This window comes from Rousettus aegyptiacus, unplaced genomic scaffold (assembly GCF_014176215.1).
Source record: "Rousettus aegyptiacus isolate mRouAeg1 unplaced genomic scaffold, mRouAeg1.p scaffold_m13_p_4, whole genome shotgun sequence".
Taxonomy (NCBI): domain Eukaryota; kingdom Metazoa; phylum Chordata; class Mammalia; order Chiroptera; family Pteropodidae; genus Rousettus; species Rousettus aegyptiacus.
Window position 1 is genome coordinate 70,237,173 of NW_023416307.1, and position 23,305 is coordinate 70,260,477.

Below are 23,305 nucleotides of genomic sequence, written 5' to 3' on the forward strand. Positions count from 1 at the left end.
AATAACCTTCACAATTCCTCTGCCATTCCCGCCCATTCTTAGGGCCGCTCCAGATCCTCTTCGGCTCTGATCGCTTGCGCACTGTATAGCCTGCTGCATATGTGCCGTTCCTCGGCCTCGCTACACGAGAGGGGTCCTCTGCCCTTTCTAAAGGCCGAGGAAACGAAGGACGTCAGCTACCACCAGAGGCCAAGGCCCCAGAAGTTAGGTTCACAAACAGCCGCGGGATGAAAGGAAAGAGAAAAGGGCGCCCAAGACATCGACCGGTGCCCACTTCATGCCGTTTCCCTTAACCCGGAAGTGATTCTCCCCTCCTCCTCTACGGTTACGAAGGGAGAAGAAGGGCAACCAGGTCTGGCCCGGCATGCCCCGGGCTTCCGGTAACCTTTGGCTCTTTCCTGTCGTACGCTCTAGCTTCCTAGCGTGCTCATTCGTTCACTGCCTTCTCTCCCTTCGGTTTTCCTTCGCACGCCTACCTGGGGACTGTGGCGCCCGCGACCAGCAGAAAGGCGGTAGTGGAGGACGCTGGTCATGGCCGCCTCGAAACCTGTAGAGGCGGCGGTGGTCGCCGCGGCTGCACCCGGCTCCGGGAGTGGGGTGGGCGGCGGTGGTGCGACTGCGGGCCCGGGCACCGGGGGCCTACCGCGATGGCAGCTGGCGCTGGCGGTCGGGGCGCCCCTGCTGCTGGGCGCGGGTGCCATGTACCTGTGGAGCCGGCAGCGACGGCGCCGAGAGGCTGGGGGCGGAGGCGACGCTGGCGGCCTGAAGCGCAACAGTGAACGGAAGACCCCCGAAGGCAGGGCCAGTCCGGCCCTGGGCAGCGGACACCCTGAAGGCCCCGGTGCTCACCTGGAAATGGTGAGAAGCAGCCCTGGGCCATGGAGGTGGAACCCAGCGGTTTGCAGCCTTTCCTTGACGGGTTGTGCCGGTCAGGGGGCTTCCGATCACAAGGCAGCACGTGGGTTTAGGGAGACTCATTTCTGGCTGGCTATAGGGAATGGAGTAGCCTGAGGGCACAGGTTAGCAACATCCTTTGACAGTTTCCTATTTAGAAAAATATTTTTCTCAGTGATGCCACATTTATCTCTAGCGTTGTGGGTACTGGGTACGTTTGTAAATGTGATGATTGTATTTAGTTAACTAGTAAAGGAAGCCAAATTACATTAACGATTGGTACGTTGTGATACGAATTGGTCTGGTGATTTCCAAGGCCTAGAACTTCATTGGCAAATAACCTTTTAATAACAAGCCACTCCCTTTCTTTTGAAGCGTCTTAGGGTGGGGGATAGGGCTACAGTTACTATTGGTTGACAGTAAAATGTTGCTCATTGGCATTTTTTTTTTATCTGTGAGAGTGAATTCTTACGAATATTGGGTAGAAGCATCTTACATTCATTTTTTTTTTTAACCTGGAAATTTACATTAACAAGCCTGACACACGTGAAACAGATTCTCTGATGTTAGGCGAAGCATTGGAGTATCTGGTGAAACGCTTTGCTTGCTTTTGTTGAACTATTAAATCCTTTTGGTATCTAAACAGCTGTCCGGGAAATTGGCCAGGTTGCATTTAATAATAGTAGGGTGGGGTGGGATGGATGGCTTTATCTGCGTCTGGGATTATACAGTGATAGTTACAGAGTAAATCAGAGGTCAGAGAAGCCTTTGGTCGCGTAACTCCTAATTACATACATAAAAGTCATTTTCACATTACACTATTCAAAGTTGAAGACATGTTTTTACTAAGTAGTCTTTACTAAGTAGTTTTTACTAAGTAGCCTTAAAGGAAATTTTGATGTGGAAATGAACTACCATAGTTTAGTACTTACTGTATGTCATTCATGCTGGGTTATGAGAGATCCAGATTTTCTAATAGGAGAGTAAACCATTGCCTTTTTTTACTAAGGAAAAGGTGTATTACAGTATAGTAGAAGAACACATGGACTGTGAGAACTAGGAGATGTGTGCTTTGTGGTGGGCTCTCCAAGCATAGTTTCCTGGGAAAGTCATTTTATCTCTCTGGCTTTAGTGTCATCCTGTAGAATAAGAATTAAAATAGGAAATTTCTTACATTTCTTCCACCCCTAAATGGTGATTCTGAGTGCTGCTAATGAATGGTACTGACAAGGATCCTTTGAATTAGTCATCATTAGTCATGTCATTTTAGAACGTCTGAAATTCTCATCATTTCCTATTTCATTTGTTAATTTTAATCGCCGAATAGTGGATGAATGAAAAATACATAAAAGTTCTCAGTTCTATAATAATCACCAAAAATAAAGATGGTTTCTCTACATGAAACTAGGTTTTGACATATCATTGCAGTTTCAAATACTACCCCATCTCACGCATTTGGCATTTGATAGAATTTAGCAAACCGTCTTACAGATTTTAGATTTCCTTAAATCCCATTTTCACTTTTTCAGCATTGTCTGGATCAAGACTGTGATTTTTAAATTTCATGATGCTTTGTAGTTTTGCCAGGACAGATTTTTTCGCTCGCCATTAAAAATTACACCTAAGATTAACTTTTTTGTGTAACTTGAACTGCTTTAAAATGATTTATTGTTTTTGACCCATAATAAAACTGAGCAAAAAACTCACACATACTGTTGTACATCTTGTGGAATTTGTTGGCTTGTACCTATAATTTTGCTTTGAGTTACTAGATGATTCTTTAGTAAAGCAGAAATAAGAATGTTTTTGCCTTTTAATAGAAATTTGTGTTTTAATTGTTATGACCAATAAATATTGAAAGATTTTTCTTTTTTATATTTATAGTCTGGTCCTTAGAGTTATTGTTAGATTATATGAATACACTGACCACTAATTGTAATTTATTATCTGTGGTCAGAGAAATTGCTTTATATTTAAATAGCAACTTTAAATTGGCATTGTCTGTGGATTTTGTAATTAAGGAAGCATTTGTTTCAACTAATGGAAAAACTGGCAGAATCCTGATGCGCTGAACTGTTCTTTCTCCACCTGAACAGCTCTAAATTTTAAGGGAATGAAGGAATGGACAAATTGTCAGTTCAGGGTTCAATATCAGTGAATACTGTGGAAAATCAGTGTTTTTTGTCTTTTGGCTTATGTTTGCCTTTATGTAAAATTAACTAATAAAATTACTGGGTTTCTCTATTGGGTTTGAGATTTTCAAGTGCAATGTATACTATATCCAATTATCTTTTTTCTGGGATAGCAAACACTTGTTATGAAAAAGCAGAAATTTACATTTTTGTTTAATATAGATTTTAGGATTTCAGTAAAGAAAGGCATCTAATCACAGCTGATCACATCTGAGATTGTAGTCTGCCGGGGACACGTTCCAAGACCCCCCAGTGGATGTCTGAAAACACAGGTAGTACCAAATGCCATATTTACAGATGTTTCTTGACTTATGATGGGTTTACATCTCAATAAACCCATCATAAGTTGAAAATATTGTAAGTCAAAAATGCCTTTAATGGTGCCCTATGGAGTACTGGTTGTTTACCCTCGTGAATGTGTGGCTGACTGGGAACTGTGTGGTTTGTTGCCACTTCCCGGTATCACAAGAGAGTGTCATACCACATATCATTAGCTCAGGAAAAGAGCAAAATTCAGAATTTGAAGTACAGTTTTTACTCAGTGTGTATTGTTTTTACATTGTCATAAAGTTCAAAGATCGAGCCGCTGTTAAATTGGAGGCCTTCTGTTCTGTTTTTTTTCTTATACATACATACCTATGATAAAGTTTAATTTATAAATTAGGCACAGTAAGAGATAAACAAGTAATAAAATAGAACAATTTATAATGTAATAAAGTTATGTGAATGTGGTGAGAATCTCTCAGAATACCTTATTGTGTGGTAAGATGAAATGAGGTGAATGACATAAGCATTATGACGTAGTGTTAAGATACTGTTGATCTTCTGACAACACATCAGAAGGATGATCTGCTTTGGGTGATCCTGGCTCATAGTCAGAAGCAGATATCAACCGGGAAAATTTTCCGACCATGGGTAACCGGAGCTGGAAAGTGAAACCACAGATAAAGGGGTACTGCTGTACTTGAAGTATTAACTCATATTCTATTTGGGGCCATTATAAAATCTACTGTGATGTGCCATTGATTCAGAATTTTTTTTTTAAAGAAAGATTTAAAGAATTACAGATTCTCAAAGAAAGTTCTTTGAAGATCATCTTATCCATACAACTTCTCAATATCTGGGCCTAAGTTATCGCAAGAAACCACCACACCCACACATAAACCAAGCCTGGTATTCAGGCCGTACAAATGTCTTAGGTTTTTCTTTTTTCAAACAACCCATGACTCAAAAAAAAAAGCATCTGTTTAAAAGCATTATTGACAGTAGTAGCATTTTATACAATTGCTTTTTTAATCGGATGATAAAAAATAATTATTCTAGTGTTCAATTTTTTTAATGTTACACAGGTTATCCCAGTCTTCTTGAATGGGAATGGAGAAATGTACCTGAACATTTTGATAATGGGATCAGAGACTTGAGTGACATACTGTTATGGATCATCTTCTAAATGAAATAATTCTCTCCCAAATGATCTGTTTCTAGTCTTTTAAAATCAGGATCACCAATGATATGCTTATATAATTAAGTTCAGTGAATATCTTTCTTTAATGATTCTTGCAATATTTCACATTGTTTTCTCTTAATTTCATAACTTTTCTTGTGGCTTCTGAGACACTGCTTTCTGAGAGTCTCACAAATCCTGAGAATCCCATGCTTAAGAAAAGTAGTGGCCTGTTCTTGCCCACAAGATAAAATTGAAACTCATGATTGAAGACCTTCCATGATCTTGATCCTGCTTACCCTTTCAACTTCTGCTGCCACTTCCTCGTTTCTCGTCTTGGATGTTCTGTGAACACTCTTTGAGTCACAACATGTAGGTCATTTTATCTTTTCTGAAAACTCTAAGCACATCACTACATAACACAACTTTTTCTTTCCATAGTACTTTCATATGGTACTAGAGTTGCTTATTCATGTCTTTCCTACTATACTCTTGAATCTGTGAAGGTTGGGATGGCTCTTTCCCACCATTGTATTCTCTGATGCTTATAAAATGCCTGGCACATGGCAGGTGTTGAGTGAACCAATGAAGCTCCATCTTTGATATCTGTAAATATTTATGTGTATATACATGTATATTCCACAGGTTGAATATTTTTTCAAAATTTCTAGATTTTTATTCTACCAATTGATTCTAGAAATTGGTACAACAGTCTTAAACCTCATTTAGGCATTCTTTTTATAAGTCACTTGAGTTTATATGCACTGCTACAACCACAGTGCTGCAAAAGCAGCATTCTTTCAAGTAGATTTTTCTTAGGTGAAGAGTCAAGATTTAGTAGGTGGCGTTGTTGCGGAAAAGATCCAAAAATCAAACCGGTGAGAAACCAAGCAGCATTCAGGGAGTTGGAGAACTCAGATTTATTATGCTGGCAGACCCAGAGGAGCTAGTGCTTTGAAGATCTGGGACTGGAACTCACTTGCAACACTCCTTATATAGACCTTTTTGGCACGGCCTGATTGGGTAATTTGATTTCAGGCCACTACAAAATGGCGGGAGTTGCTATGGTTGCAGGTAGTTAAAAAGTGCTACCAACCACGGGAGTTGCTAGGTGGTACAGACATATTTGTTGCTTAGAACAACCAAATGGAAGATGAGTCTTTAGTCAATTTCGAGTATAGCCCATGCATCAAGCATATTTACAGAAGCAGAACAGAGAGAGCTGATTAGCCTTTTGAATGAAAATTCCTCTTCAAGGTTGTAGATTTTTTAAATTTCTGGATATAATATTCTTAGGACTTTATTAGGTATTTTCTTATTCTAGGTTTGATTCGTGTAAAAGTAACAACTGATAGATAACATATTAAAAGTTTGTTTCTTACGCAGTAAGTGTTCCAGAGTTAAATGCTACTTTCGTAAAGCTAGGATTTAAATTTAATAAATATGCTTTTGGAATTTGGTAAATTAAGGGAATAAGACCATTTAATGGACACATTATCGAACCACCTCAGGTATACTAACTGAATACCCATTTTATTTTTCTCACAAGGATTAATGAACCTAATGTTTTTCTTTCAGAGACTACATGTGATCAGGATAATTTACAAATATTTGCTAAGAGTTTACAGTGATTCCATAATGCCAAATGTATATCAGTGAAAACTTTCTGTATTGTAGTCACGTTAGCATCGTAGGGCTTGTTCTAGAGGTCCCTTTCTGGTCTCAATTTCTTCTCTGTGTGTGCTTAAATAACCTCATTTTTTCTTCTTGGAGTATTTTCCTGACTGTCCTTTGTTAGACATTTTTGTTCCAGAGCAGATTCTTTTAAGTAACCTTCACTGACTGTCAAACCTTGATTGTTTTCTTAGTTTGTGTTCTACTAAATGTATCAGGGTTATACCTTAATATCTGTAGTTTGGGTCTTGAAATGTTACTTGTTTTCCAGAGTAGATTTGCCTCTGCAGAGGTTAGGGGCAGGCTCCTAGGTTTGCTTCTTGTTTTAACAAGTTTCGCTCACAGTGTTTATTGAAGAGAGAGAAGTTACATACATATTTACTATGTTTCTCATTGTTTCCTTTTAAATTTATTACCCTGAGTTACTTGGTTTTAAGTCTGTGTTTTACCTAAGTTTTGGATATGTGTGTACGTGTGGTTGCTACTTTTGAACTAATAATTTTCTGGTCATTAGCTATAAAATTTACTAATTACCTAATGTACATTTTCTTAACTGGAGTTTCAGTATTTTTAAAATTTATTTAATTGAAGAAACGATTTAAATTTTTTGATTAATATTTTGATCAGTATTAGTTCTTTTGGGAGGCTGCCAGTTTATACTTGTTTCCTGCACTAGCCTCTTGTGTTCCTCCAGGTTAAAGACTATCCTGTTGGTTGTACAGTGGGGTCACATCAAGTGTGCTTTTAACTAAAATGAATTCAGTTATGCTTGGTTGGCAAAAAGGAAAAAAAAAAGATGTAACTGTGCTGATGATTCCCTTTGTCTTCCACTTCATAACCCTTCACCCCGGCGTCAGTAGTGAGCAAGATACGATACCTGAATCTGTTTCCTTTTTTTCATTTCCAGAATGTGAATCTGGATATGATTCTAATGATGAAGATTCATAAAACATGCATGATAGTTTATGCAGTAGAAGAGTAAAGTTTAGGCAATCAAATTCAAATTGCTTGAATTTGAAGCCTGCTTTGGGCAAATTTCTCAATCTCTCTGGGTATCAGTTTCTTTAAATGCAAAATGGGGATAATAGCACCTTGCATCTCAAAGAATTTTTAAGGCGATTTTTGACAGTTAATTTTTGCCCCATGCATTAACTTCAGGCTTCCTTATAAGATCTAACTCCAAATATTGAATTCATTTAGCAGAATCACAGGGTCATGGAGTTGACTTTGCTGGACAGATATTCACTGTGACGAGATGAAACTCAAATCTAGGATGGAAAAGGCTAAGTTTTCTATTAGTTTAAGTAATACCTTGATATACTAGGTAGAAGTAAAACTCTTTTCTTACTTGTATTTGCTAAATTTAAATTTATGACCATGTATTGCTCATGGAAATTGAGTACAGTACATAGTACCTAATCTTTTAGGAAGAGATTAGTAGTTTTTGAACCCACCAAAGTTACATATAGGAGGCCAGAGCAGCAGGAGAGGAGTAATGGGAGTTTGGAGTCTTGTGTGTAAGCAGTGGGAGTTATTAGAGGGTTTTGAGCAGAGAATGTCATGGTCCAGCTTACTTGCTTAAAAGATCTTATAGAGCAATTAGAAACTAATTTGTTGTAAGAAATGCAAGGGAAAGATGCATTTTCACTGAAATTTTGGGTAATATATGATAGAATGTTCAGTACCTTAAAAAGACTACCAAAACCAAAAGTGATTTCCAACAGAATAAATTACTATATAGTCTTTTAAATCTCCTTAGTAGCTGTAAACTTTTTCCTCCAGTGCATTTATAATTTTTGCCTGGTATTGGCCTCAGAGCTTGTAAAAGTAGGATCCAGTCCCTGACATAGCAAAGGCTGGTGTCGATTGATAGTCTGGCATTGTACTAACCAGTTTTTTGTCCTAAATTCTATCAGTGGGCCAAAATAATAAGCTTTTTGTACTGTCCTTGTTGTAATGTCATTCTTTCTCTGCATTTTTATTAATGAAAGGGAGCAGTCGGTCAGAAAGGAATGGGGATGATGATGAGTAGAAGGTGATAAAGATGTTAACCAAGATTGAGCACTACACAAATGTAGTTTGATTTCTTTCTCAAGTGGCAGAGTGGGACCAATAGAAGAAAATTTGCAATTTGGTGGTTTGCCATGTAATTTGATCATTTTCTACGTATTGTTCAGAGTATTGTTTTTTCTACACTACAGTAAGGAAAGAAAATTAAGCAGACTTTGGTTTTGCTTTGAGAAGATGAATAATTTGTAATAATTTTTAAAACTTGGATAAATGGGGGAAAATAGCTAATTAAAAGATTCAGTTGGTTTGGGTTTTTTTAGGTTAATTTAGACTTTGACAAATAAAAATAAGGAATATCTGTATTTCTAAGGAGAGAAAGACTTGCGTACCTATCCCGATTTCTCTTTATTCTTATAACTTGTCAATCTTCACTGTGACCGACTCTCCTTGTGTTCAGTGTGATATCATTTAGCCTTAAACTCCAGGTAGACAGGAAAGAGTTCATTACCTGTTTATGCTAATGAAACAAGGTTATTACTCTGCCCAGAGAATGTTTTTATTTAGTTTGCAAATCTTTATTAAAAAATACTAAATAAATCTTCAGTATGTTTGTAGTCAGACATACTTCTCACATGCATTTAACATGCCACATTATTTTCTGTATAAACAGCCCTCTAGTGTTTTAGAATGTGAAGTAGCTGTTGTCAGTGACATAGAAACAATCTAAACTTTTTGCAAGAAATTGAAATGTTTTTCTTTCTTTTATATTTAATGTCAAAAATAATGGAGTTTCATTATTTTGAAATTTTATTAATCACCATAGGGTTCATGATTATGATGTGTTTGTGTGTCCTTGGCAGATCGTATCTTTTATCAGTCAAACTGTTCTGTATCCCAACTAAGGCTTTTGAATGATATTTTACCTAAGACTGCCTTCTTTTAGTTACTCTTTGCCTTCTGTAACTTCTTTACATTCTTTTTGACCTGTCATTTCGTTTTAGGTCATGTCTTATAAGCAGCATATAGTTACTTTTTATTTTAAATAGTCTGAAATTTTTTTAATATGGTGATTTAACCTATTTACATTTGTTGTTAGTGACTTGTTTAATGATTCCTGCTGTAAGTACCCTGCTTTTTTGTGTCTTCCTTTATCCTTCTCTTCCTGCTTTGTGTTGTATTGCTCATCAGTCCCATTTTAGGGTTTATTTTTAGTGATAAGAAAGTTGTAGATCTCCATTTCTGTTCTTGTGTTCAGCCTTAAATGTTTGTTTGGTTCGTTATAAGATTTTAATTTAAGTTCAAGATAATCCTTCTTCAGAACTTTGAAGTTGTTACCCCATTATTTTTTAGTATTTAATGTTGGTGACAATCTGACACAAGTTCGATTCTTTATCCTTTGTAGGTAATCTTTTCTACCTAAAAAAAAAAAACACTCAGGACTTTTTGTTGTGACATTTCACTGTGATATTTCAAAAATGTGTGTCATTTTTCTCCAACTACAGAAATTTTATTTCCTTAGATACTCCTTTCTATGTCTTTACTCCTAAACTTCAGATAAATAAATATTAGAACTTCTGGATTTATACTCCATGTCATTTAACTTTTCCTCCAAAATTCTTAACCTCCCTATCCTTTGTTTTCATTGCATTCTAGTAGACTTCCTTGGCTCCACCTTCTACTCATTAATTTCTTTTCAATGATGCCCATTCCAATATACTACAACCCATCCATTGAGTTAATTGTTGTAATCTTTTTTAAATTTCAAGATGTCTGATTGTTGCTCTTTAAAAGCACTCCCCCTGCCCTTTAATGACTATGATGGCCTCCCATTCCTCTGGTGTTAAATTCTGTTTGGTTTATTCTGCTTTCTTAAATACTAGTTTTCTACTTGAGTTCAGTACCTCTCTTTTATGGTATTAATTTTCCTTTATGTTAGCAATTCTTGACAGTAGTCTCTTGAAAGACAGGCAAGGTATTCCTGTCACTTGTCTCTGGATATAGGGGATCCTTATTCCTTCTAATAAACATAGCGGTACTCCAGTATGACGTCCGCTTTTCTCAGCGGAGTGGAGGACTTCGGAGCTTGCTTCAAATGCAGTTTTCCAGCAATTACCTTGATAGTTGTCCCCCAGAGTCAACAAATACATAAGAGATTTCTAATTGTCTTCTATTATAGATGTTTTGTGGCAAGGAATTTTACTGTCAAAGTTTATGGAAGATGATTAAAGCTGTTGACAAAGGGAAGATTTTATTTTCATGTTAATTTACTTATTATTTGGTTTCTTTCATTCTCTCACATCCTAGTTTTAAAATATGAATATTCCTCGTTGACAGTGGTTTGCTTAATCTAGCTGTTTAATATTCTGAACTTAGTTTCCTACTATTCCTCCTGTGCATTCTGTAGTTTTTAAAAAATAACCACAGGTGTAGTAGACTAAAGGAAAAGCAAAACAAAAGGTAAATGGAGGAAAAAGGCAGCAAAGAAAAATAAAGCCAAGAGTAAGGGGGAAAAAAAGCAGATAGAAAAAAGGGTGGTTATCTTTTTTGTGACACAAATGCCCTGGGACCCTAAGCAACTTAGCTTTCATAGCCCCTGTAAGTTATTTGTGGGGGCAGCTATTTCTGCTTTGGCTTTGTCAGAGTTTATCTGTTGAAGACATGGATTCGTTTATAATCACATTTGTTAAATTGGACGATGTTGACAAAGTTTTGGGTAAACAGATGCTAGCAAGCTCTTGGACCTAGTAGTGGGAACCTGGACAACTGGATTTGTATACAGAAATGTTTTCCATGTGTTGATATACATATTCGCAACTGTCTTCAGTGGGTATTAACTGCCAACACTTCCATACTGTACGCACGAAATGTATAAGTTGGGTCCTTCAGAAGCAGAGTCTGAAATAGATAGGAGTGTAAAAAAATTATTGCTGAGCAAACAATAGATTTGTGTTAAAAATTAATGAAGATGGCAATGTGTTTCTAGTGTTTATTCTACATTGTTGACAGTCTAATAGAAAAATAGCCACACATATGAATAAATGGTTTTCAGAATATTCGAAAGCCAGATGCCAATAAATATGAAAAGATTTTCACATTCATTAATAGTGAGGAAAATGATATTGGAATATTACTTCATACCAGGGTATTTCAGCCTTGGCACTATTGACATTTTGAATCTGATAATTCTGTCGTGTGCATTGGGGAAAGCAGCATGCCTGGTGTCGATCCACTACAAGTAGGTCGTCTTACCACCTCCATCTGTGACAATCAGAATGTCTCCAGATATTGTCAAATGTGCTCTAGCACAGGGTCCGCAACCTTCTGGCACCAGGGCCCAGTGCTCCTATGAGAATCTAATGCCTGATGATCTGAGGTGGAGCTGAAGTTGTTATGCTAGAGTTAGGGAGTGGCTGCAAATACAGATGAAACTTTGCCCGTTCACCACTCTTCTCCTTCCTTGTGGTCCAGATTTTGATAGACCATGGACTGGTACTGGTTTGTGGTCCTAGAGGGTAAAATCACTCCTGATTGAGAACCACTGTTTTATACCCATTAGGCTGGCAAAAATTAACATAGCTGTCACACCTGTTGATGGGAGGAAAAGTTGTACATTAAAGCACTTTAGCCTTTTTCTAGAAAAGTCTGAGTATTTTTGAAATTAAAAATATATAAACCTTTTGGCTTAGCAATTCTACTACTGAAACTATCCCATGAAGATATGTATATGAAGAGACTTGCATTGTAAATAGCCATTCTACACTCCCCTTTTTCTTCTCTCAGTTTATTTAATCACTGTGATCTGAATCTATTCCTGAGTATTGATAAGTATTTAACAGTTGTTTCCTCTCATTTCAGAACTCTCTTGATAGAGCCCAAGCAGCCAAGAACAAAGGCAACAAATATTTTAAAGCAGGAAAATATGAACAAGCTATTCAGTGCTATACTGAAGCTATCAGTTTGTGCCCTACAGAGAAGAACGTTGACCTTTCCACATTTTATCAAAACAGAGCTGCTGCCTTTGAACAATTGGTAGGTTCCTAGGTTGTTTTTTCTGTTCTTTTTGTTTTTGTTTTTCTTTATTTATATAATGTTTTAGTTAATGTTATTCGAATCTAATAAATTGAAGTTGTCTGGAAATTACAGGATTTTTGTTTTGTTTTTATTTAATTTCATAACTTTCTTAAATGTTTTGTTTGGTATAAATATAATCTACAGTTTTGTGTGTGTGTGTGTGTGTGTGTGTGTGTGTGTGTGTGTGTGTCATATTTTATAAAACTAGATAATACAGAAAGTTAAAGTTTCTGATGACTCTCCTCAACAGTTTAAGGCTCTTTCTTCAACTTTTTGTCTGTATATATCTATATATGTAATAGTGGCAAAGGTGGGGGGGAAAGACCAAAGATGAGTTCCTGTTATACATACCATTTTCAGCATATTTTTTAGTTGCTACTATATCTTGTACAGCTTTTTATAGCAGACGCAGATCTGGTTCATTCTTTTTAAAGGCTACATGTAATAGCTATTTTATGGTTCTATAGGGAAAACATCTCCCTATTACTGAATATTTAGATTGCTTCCTATTGTCCCTATTGCATTCAGTGTTGCGGTAAATATTTTAGAGCCCTTTTTTTTTTTTTTTTTTTTTTTTGCATATTTTTGGGAGAATAAAATTCTAGAAATTGAAATATAAAGAGATAGCATCAGTACTACTTCCAACAATAACATAGCAATGAGCATACTTTTTTTTCATGTTCTCACTGACTGATTATCAGTCTTAATAATATTGGCCACTCTGATAGGTGGAAAAAATACTAATTATTTTAATTTGTATTTATTGAGATGGTACTGAAGTTGACCATTCCTTTCTATGTTTATTGAGCATTTGTATTCTCTGCATTTACTTTCAACCAAATTTTATTGATTGTCTCATCTATAGAAGGTTCTATAGTAGGACCTGGGTCTCTAGAAGCAAATGATGATACACAGAACTTAAAGGTAGCTAAACAATAAACTACTGAATGACATTTTGATAAATGCTTTGAAGAAACACATGATTCTATAATAGAGGAATGACTGAAGATAGGGTTGGTGCATAAAACAGTGGGGAAGAGAATGTTATAAGTAGAGGAAACAATATGTGTAATTGCTCTGAGATAGGAAAGAGTTTGGTGTGATTAATGAAGTATAAAGAGTCCTAAAGTATAAAGAGATGAAATGGAGAGGTAGCAGAGATCAAATCAAGCAAAGCTTTGTGATGGTTAGAAATATGGATTTGATTCTGAGTGTAATGGGAGATATTTAAGAGTTTTAAGTAGGGCAAGAACATCTAAAATTGCTCTCACTGTTCTGTTAAGACTATATTGGAGGGAAGCAAGAGTGAAGGCAGGGAGATTAAGTAAGGATGTTGTCGCAGTAGCCTAGGTGAGACATGAAGGAAAGCTAAAGACTAACAGCACCAAATGTGAAAAGTGAAAAGAAGGAGGAATTTTACTAATAGTGGGGTGGGGAAAGGAGTGAGACAGCTAAGTAGACAGTTGACTTGGGAAATGTCTCTGAAAAAAAACACTTTAGGAAAGTGGTTTGGACTAAAGAGATAAATTTGGAAATCATCTAATTTTAGATGTTATATAATGCCAGGACAATAGATGGTATCATCTAGGGAGAGAGAGAGAATTTCAGCAGGTAGAGGTCAGGTAGAGGGGGAGAATTCAGCGAAGGAAATTGAGAAGGAGCAGCCAGTGAAGTGAGGTGGATGGAAATCAAGTGGAGTGGCAACTTTTTGGAGGTTTGGCCAATAAAGAGGAGCTGAGAAATGGATAACCGCAGGGAATTATGGAATAAAAGGAGTGCTTTTAAAAGATGGAAAATCAAGGCAATTTTTATGCTCATGCAAATGAGTCAGTAAAGAAGCAGATGGAGAGGTGAGATAGCTAACAAAATGAAGTCCTTGAAGTGGAGAAGAGTGTAGATCCATTTCACAAGTAGAGGGTTGGCCTTTGATGAAGAAGGGCAGTTCCTCAATTCTATTTGTTTGTTTGTTTGTTTGTTTTATTTTTAATGGTGACATTGGTTAATGAAATCCAATAACTTTCAGCTGTAAACTTTAATAATAAAGCATATATGTGTATATATATATATATATATATATATTTACACTGTGTATTCACCTCCCATAGTTAGATTTTTTTCTGTCGCCACATATTTGACTCCCTTTACGCCGTCTACGTCCCTGCCCCACCATCTGGTAACCACTAGTCTACAGTCCATGCCCATGAGTCTGTTTATTTTTCCTAGTCATTGTTGCTTTTAGGTTTATAACCCACATATAAATGATATCATGTGATTTTCAACTTTTTGTATCTGGCTTATTTTGCTTAGTATGATTATTTTGAGGTCCATCCATGTTGTTGCAAGTGGCAGTATTTCATCTCTTCTTATGGCTGAGTAATATTCTATTGTATATATATATACCACAGCTTCTTTAGCCAATCATCTATTGTAGGACACTTTGGTTGCTTCCATGTCCTGGCCACTGTGACCAATGATGCTATGAACATCAGTATGCAAATATCTATTTGGATATGGGTTTTCAAGTCTTTGGGGGTAAATACGCAGTAGAGGGATTGCTGGATCATGTAGTAGATCAATTCTTAGTTTTTTGAAGAACCTCCATACTGTTTTCCAGAGTGGCTGTACTAATTTGCAGTCCCACCAGCAGTGTATGAGGGTTCCTATTTCTCCACATCTTCTCCAATATTTGTTATTGCTTGTCCTGTTGATCATAGCCATTCTAACAGGTGTGAGATGATATCTCATTGTGGTTTTGATTTGCATTTCCCTAAAGTTCCTCAATTCTACCAGGAAAAAAAGAGGAGATAATATGAGTATGTAGATGTAGTTAGGTTTGTAGATTTGATGGTGGAAAGATGACCTAAGTATGTCCTTTACCTGTTCTTTAAAATCTTTATTGCAGATATTTGTATGAGCTGTTGTAATGTATTGTTGATATTAACTCTTTGTATGTATTAGGAATATTTTTTCCTATTGTGGGACTCTTAATACTTAGCCCGTTAAGTTTGGAAAACTGATTTCTGTCGAACAGTGCTTCCTTTAGTGTGACATTTTTTTAATACTTTTAATTGCAGCAAAAATGGAAAGAGGTGGCACAAGATTGTACAAAGGCTGTTGAACTTAATCCCAAATATGTGAAAGCTCTCTTTAGACGTGCAAAAGCCCACGAGAAGCTAGACAATAAGAAGGAATGTTTAGAAGGTGAGGGTATTTTTGTTTCCATATGAAAATTACTGAAGGATTTGTAGTCATTGGTAAATTGATGTGAAACTCTGCCTGTGAGCAGCAAAATTATTTGTATTCAAAAGTTCAGCTCTTCCCCAATAGAAATTTTGTTTTCTGGTTTAAATTGACATTGCTGATATTTGAATATCATCTCTATTCCCAAATATGTAATTAAATGAATAATAAGATTTTGAGTTTACATACTACACATTTGAAACTTAACAATTGATGAGCACCAGTGTAATTCCATGACCAAGAAAATCAGAAAAGAGATTTCACTGAGTGACAGTATTTTTTAGATTCTACTTATCAATTAATAACCCATATAAATATGAAATAATTTTGAGACGAATCATTAAAGAAAACATGATTTTTGGCCATGAATTTTCAAACATTATTTTATACCTAATTAGAAATTATGTAATTGGTACAAAGCATCAGGTGAATTTGTCATTTTTAGTAAATACTGTAAATATTCTGTGGCCTCTAATTGGCCATCTGCTGCCAAAACTTTAATTAGAGTATAGGCCTTTTAAAGTACATTCCTCTGGGTGACATGTAGCTAAACCAAAGTATAATTTCTACAAGCTAAAAATGTTTTCCACTACAATTTAAATCTGACATGTTTGAATTAAAACCATCAATAAGAGATTTAGCCATATTTTTAATAACATTGTTATTTAAAAGGAAAAAGCCATTTTATTTAGAAAAATCTGGAGTATCAAATGAGAGCGATTTAGAGAACATTTTAGAAAAATTTGAGGTTTTGTGATATCACGTACTTGTTTGGATTTGGATTTGTAAGAAATTGTGTTCAGAAAGAGAGGGAACAGCCATTGTTAGAGCACTCTGAATGAAAGGTTGAGAGTTTAAGAAACCACTTTTTAATTTCAAACCTCTGTATCTTGATCTGTGGCACAACTCCATAAAAATGGTATTTTGAAGCAGATTTAATTGAGAGCTCTGGCAAGATGGCTGTGGAGACAAGGAATAACTCTGAGGCCTATAAAAAAGACCAGACATAAAAGAGTGACACCTTGTTGACTTAGCCTATAGTTACTGGCCTAAGAGAATGTTCTGGATTCCTTGTTTTCTTTGCTATGTAAAATATTAGAGCTGTGAGAAATATCACAAATCATGCATTGTAGTCCCTTCCATTTCACTGGTGAGCAAAAAAAAATGAATACCATAAAAATGAAGTGACTTTCTGAGCTTTGAATTTGGCCACGGAGTATATAAAACTAAAGTGTTAAGAATCAATTTATTGGAGATGAAATTGATAGCCTCCCATAAGGATATGAATTTAGTTTAGTTTTCTTTAGTAATGTGCCCATTTGATACTGTTCATCATTGTTGCAATAATTTCATACTTACTTTCGCTTTCCTATCATTTCTAGATGTCACTGCTGTGTGTATATTAGAAGGGTTCCAAAATCAACAAAGCATGCTGTTAGCTGATAAAGTTCTTAAACTTCTTGGAAAAGAAAAAGCCAAAGAAAAATACAAGGTAAATTAATCAAGTTGGTTAGTAGAGGGCGTATACTTTGTGAATGGTCATTTCTAATTTATATTGCTTAAACATGGGCATGATGATAATAATAACAACTGCTCTGGATTATATTTCTTTTTCCTTTAAACTTGGGCTTATATAGCTTTTGTTAATAAGAATTGTAGGCCATGTCCACTATTATACCTGGAGAATATTGAAAGAATGCATCTGTATTAGGAGTTACCAAACAATGGCCTGCCTCCAGGCCAAATCCAGTCTGCCACCTGTTTTTGTAAACAATGTTTTATTAGAACTCAGTCACTCACACATTATTTTTGGCTGCTTCTCAGCTACAATGGCAGAGGCATGTGGTTGTGACGGAAGCTGTGTGGCCTAAAAGCCTAAAATACTTATTATCTGGCCTTTTATAGACAAAATTTGCCAGTCCCTAGCCTATATCATTAAAGTTTTTGAAGGCATACTATAGAAATGGGCATTAGTGTTAAGCAGTAAGAGATGGTTTTATTCAAGAAACATTTATTGAACAATGCTCCACAGTGGGAATTTTAGAAGGGTCAGTGCAAAGCCATGGTCATTGCCCATATAGAATTACAATTTAGCGCAAGAGACCATTAGTAAGTTTAAAAGGCATGATATGGTGAAGTGTCATGAAAGGATATGAATGGAATACTGTGGGAGTAACATAGGCATCACTGAACATCATTGAAGATTGTTAAATTTCAGTAATTTAGCAATTGTTCCTTTTTTCTTCAAGTTGCTTTTCTCTTTAATAAGCTGTTTGTATTTTTAACTTTACATCTCTGAATATTAGCTGATTAAAATAGGTTTCTTCACTGCAAGATTTTCATGTGCTAGGATGTGTTGCAAATCTCTATAAGGAATATGGCTGCAGTGGTTCCTAGTCTTTTTGAACTATGGAACTTTTTTTCCCCTGAGCATCTCATAAAACTGGTATTCTTCAAAACACTGTAAAATATCTTGTTGGAGTCTCACAAATTGAACCTCGAAGGAATCTGGTTTCCTTGCGTATACTTACATAATGTTATTGTTGAGTAATTGTGCTGGTTGAACTGAAGGGGTGGTAAGGAACTATGTTAACCTACGTTTACATAGGTTCCAAATTGGTTTCCACATATATTTTCTAATCTGTTTGTATGCCACTTTGTAAATCACAAAATACTTTTCATATTACTTTGGTTTTTACCAACCCTGTAAGATAAATAAGGCAAGCATTTTTATTGCTCTCGCAGAGAAAACTGCAAATGACATTTTCAAGGTCACATAGCTAATCAGTGGCACAGCTAAAATTTGTATCTTATTCCTTTGATACTTAAGTCCATTACTTATAACATTGTTTTCATTTTAAATTTGTAACTCTTTGGAAGGCAGAGAAGTAATAGCCTCATTTCTAAGCAGAATTAGGAAGCCAAAGGCATTGATTTATTCCCCTAAAGTGGTAAATGGTGACCACTATATATTCCTACTCACAATCTTAAGCGAAATAGTAAAGTTAGACCTGTTTGTCACTTAATGAGTGACCATTTGATTTAAAATATTTATTTGTATAATCCTAAATTAAGACATATCGAATCTCTGCCCAGAGAGAGCATAAAGATACAGGTTTTCCTTTAGATTTCCTGTTCAGTTTTCTTCTTTCTCAATCTCATCTATCCTAGGTTAGGTCATTTACTTACACAGCTAGATTTCTTTTTGCCCTCCTTCAAATACAAAGATGTTAAATCTATAAAAATAACAGAAATGATTTTTGTTATACATTTTAATATGTCACATTTTCATTTTAAAAATTTGGGGTTGAATTTTGGATCCAGAATATATTATAAGAGCCCTTTGGCTATTAGTCTCTTTTCTCTCTTTTAAAACTTTGTTTTCTTAATTGTACTATACAGAGAAACAAAATACTCCTATAATTATGAATAAGGTTGCTATGCCAAAAAGCAATGAAAATAGGAAATGTGATTTCATTTTGATGTTCAGTGGTATTTACTGTAATAGAGATCTTCAGATGCAGTACAGCTATAGGACAGATGAGAAAGCCTGTGGTAAATAGACTCAACATTTCAGCACCTGTGTAAGACATGGTCTTGAGTAGTAAATTGAAATGTATTCTATGACAGGAACCAGGAGGAGGAGATAATTTTAACTCAGCAGTTGTTTGCCTCTTGAGCTCCAGATTTTACCTTCTTTTACTTGTAGTTCAAAAAGTTCTTGATATTTTACATCTTTGGAGAGGGAAAAGGTTCTTATTTAAAAACCTGCCTTGACTCCCTGGGACTGGCAGCTTTACCATTCCCACTGTCTCATGATTTGGAGCCTAACATTATTCTTCAGTTATTTAAAAAAGAGGTTCCAGTTTTTGCAACAGCCTTTCATGGTGTTCTACAGATGTACCTGCTTCTTTGGTTAGTGTTTTCTCATTTCATGATTAAATTTCAGAATCGTGAACCTCTGATGCCATCTCCACAGTTTATCAAATCTTACTTCAGTTCTTTCACGGATGATATAATTTCTCAACCCATGCTTAAAGGAGAGAAGTCTGATGAAGATAAAGACAAGGAAGGAGAGGCTTTAGAAGTGAAAGAAAAGTAAGTATATCAAGCATAGGTATCTGGTTAATGTTTTGGCAGGGGAGATTTTTTTTGTTTTGTTTTTGTTTTTTTGCTGCCATAGTGCCTAAGTGGGGTTCTTGAGTCGCCTCAAAAAAACCTCTATAGATAGATATAAAATAAAAATAATATATAATAATAGTATAATTATAATAAAAATACTTCTTGCATGTGTCTGTAACACCCTGAGAGTTACTTCTCTAATGACTTAAGGTTTCATTGCCAGGAGTCTGTCCTGCTCTTGCTTGGGGTCTTACATGATATTCTCAAGAGGACCCCTAATGAGTCATGTGATTGGCTATATCCGATTAGGGGCAGTAACTTGAAAATTATCGTGTAGCTGAATCTGTAGATGTTTTAGTGTCAGGTAAGTTTACAATTTATAAACTGTGAGATGCTTAAAATGGCCCAAAAGAGTGACTTTCTTCGTTTTTTTTCTGCTCACCTAGGAAAATGCCATTCTTTGGGCTTCTTGTGTTAGAGAGGTAAAACCAAAGTACAGTATCAGATACCAGGTTTACAACTGGAGATGAGTGATATAATCTAGTATATGAGCCATTTAGCCTGCTTGTCCATTTATATTTATAAATATTACTGTCATTTTGCTGTTAAGGCTAGCTTTCCTCTCTGAAAGAGGACAATATTATTACCAATATGACATTTTTAAGTGAATTTGGAAGAGAAGGGAATATTGTTCCTGTAGCAAAACATAGTTTTACATCTATAACATATCAGAAGGTTTGAGGAAACAGATTGCTTTTAATTTGTATCTTTTAATTTTTCCAGGATTGTTGGCCACCTTTTAAGGAAGATACGATGCCTAATTGTGAAAGATGTTCAGATTTTAGTTAGTTGATACTCAGTCTTTTCAGAAAATTGTGGAGTAAACATTTAACATGATGGCAATAATTTCCTCTTCCAGTTAAGAAATAGTCCTTGTCCTGGAAAAACTACAATGAAGTTAATACCATTATTCTAAAAGCTATATTGGGAGGTGGCAAGACATAGCTACCTCTCACCAGTGCACTAACTGGAATTGGACCTAAGTTTTTGAATTCCATTTTACTCTGGGCCTTAGCTTCATCATTTTTTAAATGTGGCTAATGCCTTTGAGGGTTATTGTGAGGTTTAAAGGTTATGTTTGTAAGCACTGGCATTTAGGCTCAATAAGTAGGACCCATTATTACTTCCATTCTGATTTAATAATTGTTTTCTTAACCTGGTGACCTGAGGAACAAAACTAGAGTATAGGGAATATTAGAATGTAATTGTAGGAAAGGTTAGCGCAGAGTTTATAAGATTTTGACTAACAACTTTTAAGTCACTTGCCAGTTTTCTCTATTCAGAATATAGAACAAATGAAATGAGAAAGTGTATTCTAATTTACAGAGCCTTATATTTGTAAGACCCCTTAAAGCTTATCTCATAAATTCCTTTTCAATTCAAAAAAATTCATTCTGCAAGCATTCTTGATAACTATCATTATCTTAAGAAGAGTAATGATACCGTGGTCACTGCATTTTTAAGATGTAGGAATGGGTGTGTTTTTAAAGTTTTCTTTTTTAAAAAAATTATTTAATCAAAGATATGATTAAAGTTTTTCCCCTTTTTTTCCTCCCCATCTACCTCCCCCCTCAAATTTTCTTTTGATAGAAGAATCTTCCTTTAAATTTGCTTCTTTGATATTTCCACCTGTTCCTTCTAGGTCTATATATATATATATATATATTTTTTTTTTTTGGTGAAACAACACAACTTCTGAATGAGAGCCTTTCAGATATTTCTCTGCCTCCAGTCTTACTCTGCCTTGCAGTGTATTTTCCACAGCCCAGCTCGAGTGATCTTTACAGAGCAAAGCTTGGGCCACACCTCTTCCCTTGGCTTCTGTAGCTCTGAACTCACTTGATTATTTCCTTTTCTCCGTTTTTTTCCATTAGTGATAAACTAAATGTTGCGTGCCATCAGTGTGTCACAGATGCGAAGGTAAATAAGATTTGCCCTTGTTGCAAATCAGTCTGTCATTAACTCTTCTTTTCACATATCTAAATGTCGAAGTCTAGGCAGTAACCCTAGGTGTCTGCCATTGACTCTGCTGTTTCTTTTTTGAAACTTTTTGTCCAAGGCATCAAGGAAATCCCAGTCTGCATCAAAAATCCTATGTTATCGTTACCCTGCTGCCCCACTACAGTCTCACACTGGCTAGCTAACTTATTAAGCAGAAATGGACATTTGCTTGTATGCTAAATGTGGCAGGTTTTAGAATTTGATTATATCTTAGTAAATAATTTCCTGTTCATCTTTATTTTCAGTTCTGGATATTTAAAGGCCAAACAGTATATGGAAGAAGAAAACTATGATAAAATCATAAGTGAATGCTCAAAAGAAATAGATGCTCAAGGCAAATACATGGCAGAAGCATTATTACTACGAGCCACCTTTTACCTGCTTATTGGCAATGCCAATGCAGCGAAACCAGATTTAGATAAGGTCATCAGTTTGAAAGATGCTAATGTGAAGGTATGTTTAAAAATGTGTGTGTGAAAAATTAAAATAGAAATAAAAATAAAAACTTAGGTTAAGTTTTGCCAAATTTTTTGCATTCTGATTGCCATTGTCCAAACAGCTATTTTTGTTTTGGATGGGACTATGCCTAATGATGATTGAGTTGGTGTAGTGAAACTGAAACATAGGTATCGATTACATTTATCTTTAGGAAAGGGAAATTTTTTTCTATGCCATCTGGCATCTTCAGCTTCCCCTTATAGTACTGCCTATGGTAATGGACTAACTATATTTGGGTAGGGGTAAAGTTGAGATAGCAGTGGAATAAGTAATGCTGCAAGTAATATACAATATGTAGTAAAAGGTTATAAAATGCATTTAATAAAACTAAATGCATTTAATAGATTCTGAAAGATTTTGTTACACAAAGAAAAAACAGATTCTAAAACTATGACATTGATACTGAGATATACCAAAAGTTTTTTTTAGTTGTCATTGAGACAACCTTCATTTTCCAAATGTTCTTATGTGTATGTAATTATTTTCATAATTCAGATTAGGAGAGTCTCTTGAATTATGTGAGCTTTCTACTCAGTGTAACATGACAGAACTTAGTCACCAATTAACTCTATTCCTTACTAGTTTGTTAACTCTCCGACTTCTTTCTTCATTGAATTAAGTAAACTTTGGCTTTTTTTTCACCTCCAAATGAATCATTCATGTATTTTGTAGAATATAAAAGTGGTTTTCAAGGCCAAAGTATTTAACAAATATCTAAACTTCTTTAAACAAAATTACAATTAAGTGTTAAAAGTTCCTTTCAAAATGAGATTTGCAAGTTTAAGATACCCAGATAACATTATCTTTATTTCCTGCTGATCACAATATGTTGTTAGTATTTTTATTATAATTGTGGGAACATTCTTTTTTGTTTCATTCAGGAAGACATTTTCATGTAGTTTTGCCTTTAAAAAAATTTTTAGAGAGGAAACCTGTATCTTGTTTTAATAATCAATTTTTCATTTTAATGGCAAGTAGTAATGATGCCTGTCATGCCATGTACAAAAATTAATAACTCAAATGGATCAGAAACCTAAATGTAAGAGCTCAAACTATAAAACTCTTAGAAGAAAACATAGGAGGCAATCTTCGTTACCTT

General features: G+C 35.5%; 1 protein-coding gene across 1 annotated transcript in view; it reads left to right on the forward strand.

Annotated features, from left to right (window-relative positions):
* Positions 1-89: 89 nt before the first annotated feature.
* The window catches only part of TOMM70 (translocase of outer mitochondrial membrane 70), a 34,565-nt gene continuing 11,349 nt past the window's right edge, over positions 90-23,305 (forward strand). Inside the window, exons 1-6 of the mRNA XM_016144703.2 lie at positions 90-858; positions 12,070-12,243; positions 15,360-15,486; positions 16,908-17,017; positions 19,475-19,623; positions 21,954-22,161. Of these exons, the coding sequence (XP_016000189.1) occupies positions 532-858; positions 12,070-12,243; positions 15,360-15,486; positions 16,908-17,017; positions 19,475-19,623; positions 21,954-22,161 (1,095 nt within the window). The 5' untranslated portion in view covers positions 90-531. The remainder of the gene's footprint in view (positions 859-12,069; positions 12,244-15,359; positions 15,487-16,907; positions 17,018-19,474; positions 19,624-21,953; positions 22,162-23,305) is intronic.